Below are 981 nucleotides of genomic sequence, written 5' to 3'. Positions count from 1 at the left end.
CGCGCAGTGGTTACAGCATCACTGACTGCTCCCTGTGCCGTGCTCACATCCCTGTGAGGATTCTGCGGCTGCCAATTTGCCCATTTTCATCCCTTCACCTTTCCCCCAGTCCCACCCCTCCCACCTGGCAACCGGCAGCCTGTTCTAACCAAAAGCGTATCTTAAACGCCAGAGAGGGAGCTGAAAAGATAACATTCCTATGGCTTTAAAGAGCCCCTGACTATTTTGCTGTCTATTTTAGAATTAAATATCGCCTGCTAAGCCTCAAAGAGCTTTGCGCCCTTTGGCTAATGACAATTATTCTATCTCCCGGCCTTGCATTTCCTCCGGGTCATGGAGTCTCCGAGGGGGCACTTAACCAGGGGCCTGGGCCTGGCTGTCACAGGGGGCGCTCCTGGCTGGTGGGAAGAGGCTGGGGCAGTGAGTGTGGGCAGGGGAGCGCCCCCAGGGACGCACGTGGCCAGTCTGTCCGCAGAGCCCGCGGGAGGCGTGTTCTCACTAAACTCCCTGCAGAGTTGGGGGCACCGCGGCGCACAGTGTTTCTGAAAGTCGTTGGGATCCGCCAGGAAGGAATGGAGGCGCTCCGAGGTCTCAGTGAGAATTTAGAGAAGTCCGCGTGTGGCGTCTCTCCGCCCAGCTTCTCACGAGGCGACGTCACTCTGGTGGCCTCAGCCCAGCGGTTCCTCCTGGGGAAGGCGCTGTGCTCAGGCCCGGCTGCGCCTCCGCCGACCTGGGCACCGGTCCCAGGTTCACCGACGGCGGCTGGGGGTGCGTCTGAAACGGGAGCTCGTGCTCACCCCGGGGATGCGCTTCTCGCCGCCCCGTAAGCGGTCCCGTCCGTGTTCGTTTCAGATCTCGCCAGTGAAGAGAAGAAACGCCTGGAGGAGAAGCAGAGAGCCGCGCGCAAGAACAGGTCCAGGTCGGAGGAGGACTGGAGGACCAGGTGCCTGGGAGCTGGGAGCTGGGCTGGGGGCGGGGCTG

At 61.5% G+C, this 981-nt stretch overlaps 1 protein-coding gene across 1 annotated transcript in view; it reads left to right on the top strand.

Moving 5' to 3' along the window:
• OSBPL1A (oxysterol binding protein-like 1A) overlaps nt 1-981 on the top strand; it is a 119,070-nt gene that overhangs the window by 107,299 nt on the left and 10,790 nt on the right. Inside the window, exon 26 of the mRNA XM_014546152.1 lies at nt 853-943. Coding sequence (XP_014401638.1) covers nt 853-943 — 91 coding nt within the window. The remainder of the gene's footprint in view (nt 1-852; nt 944-981) is intronic.

The sequence above is a fragment of the Myotis brandtii genome, unplaced genomic scaffold (assembly GCF_000412655.1).
Source record: "Myotis brandtii unplaced genomic scaffold, ASM41265v1 scaffold433, whole genome shotgun sequence".
NCBI lineage: Eukaryota > Metazoa > Chordata > Mammalia > Chiroptera > Vespertilionidae > Myotis > Myotis brandtii.
This window is presented reverse-complemented; position numbering and strand designations above follow the sequence as displayed.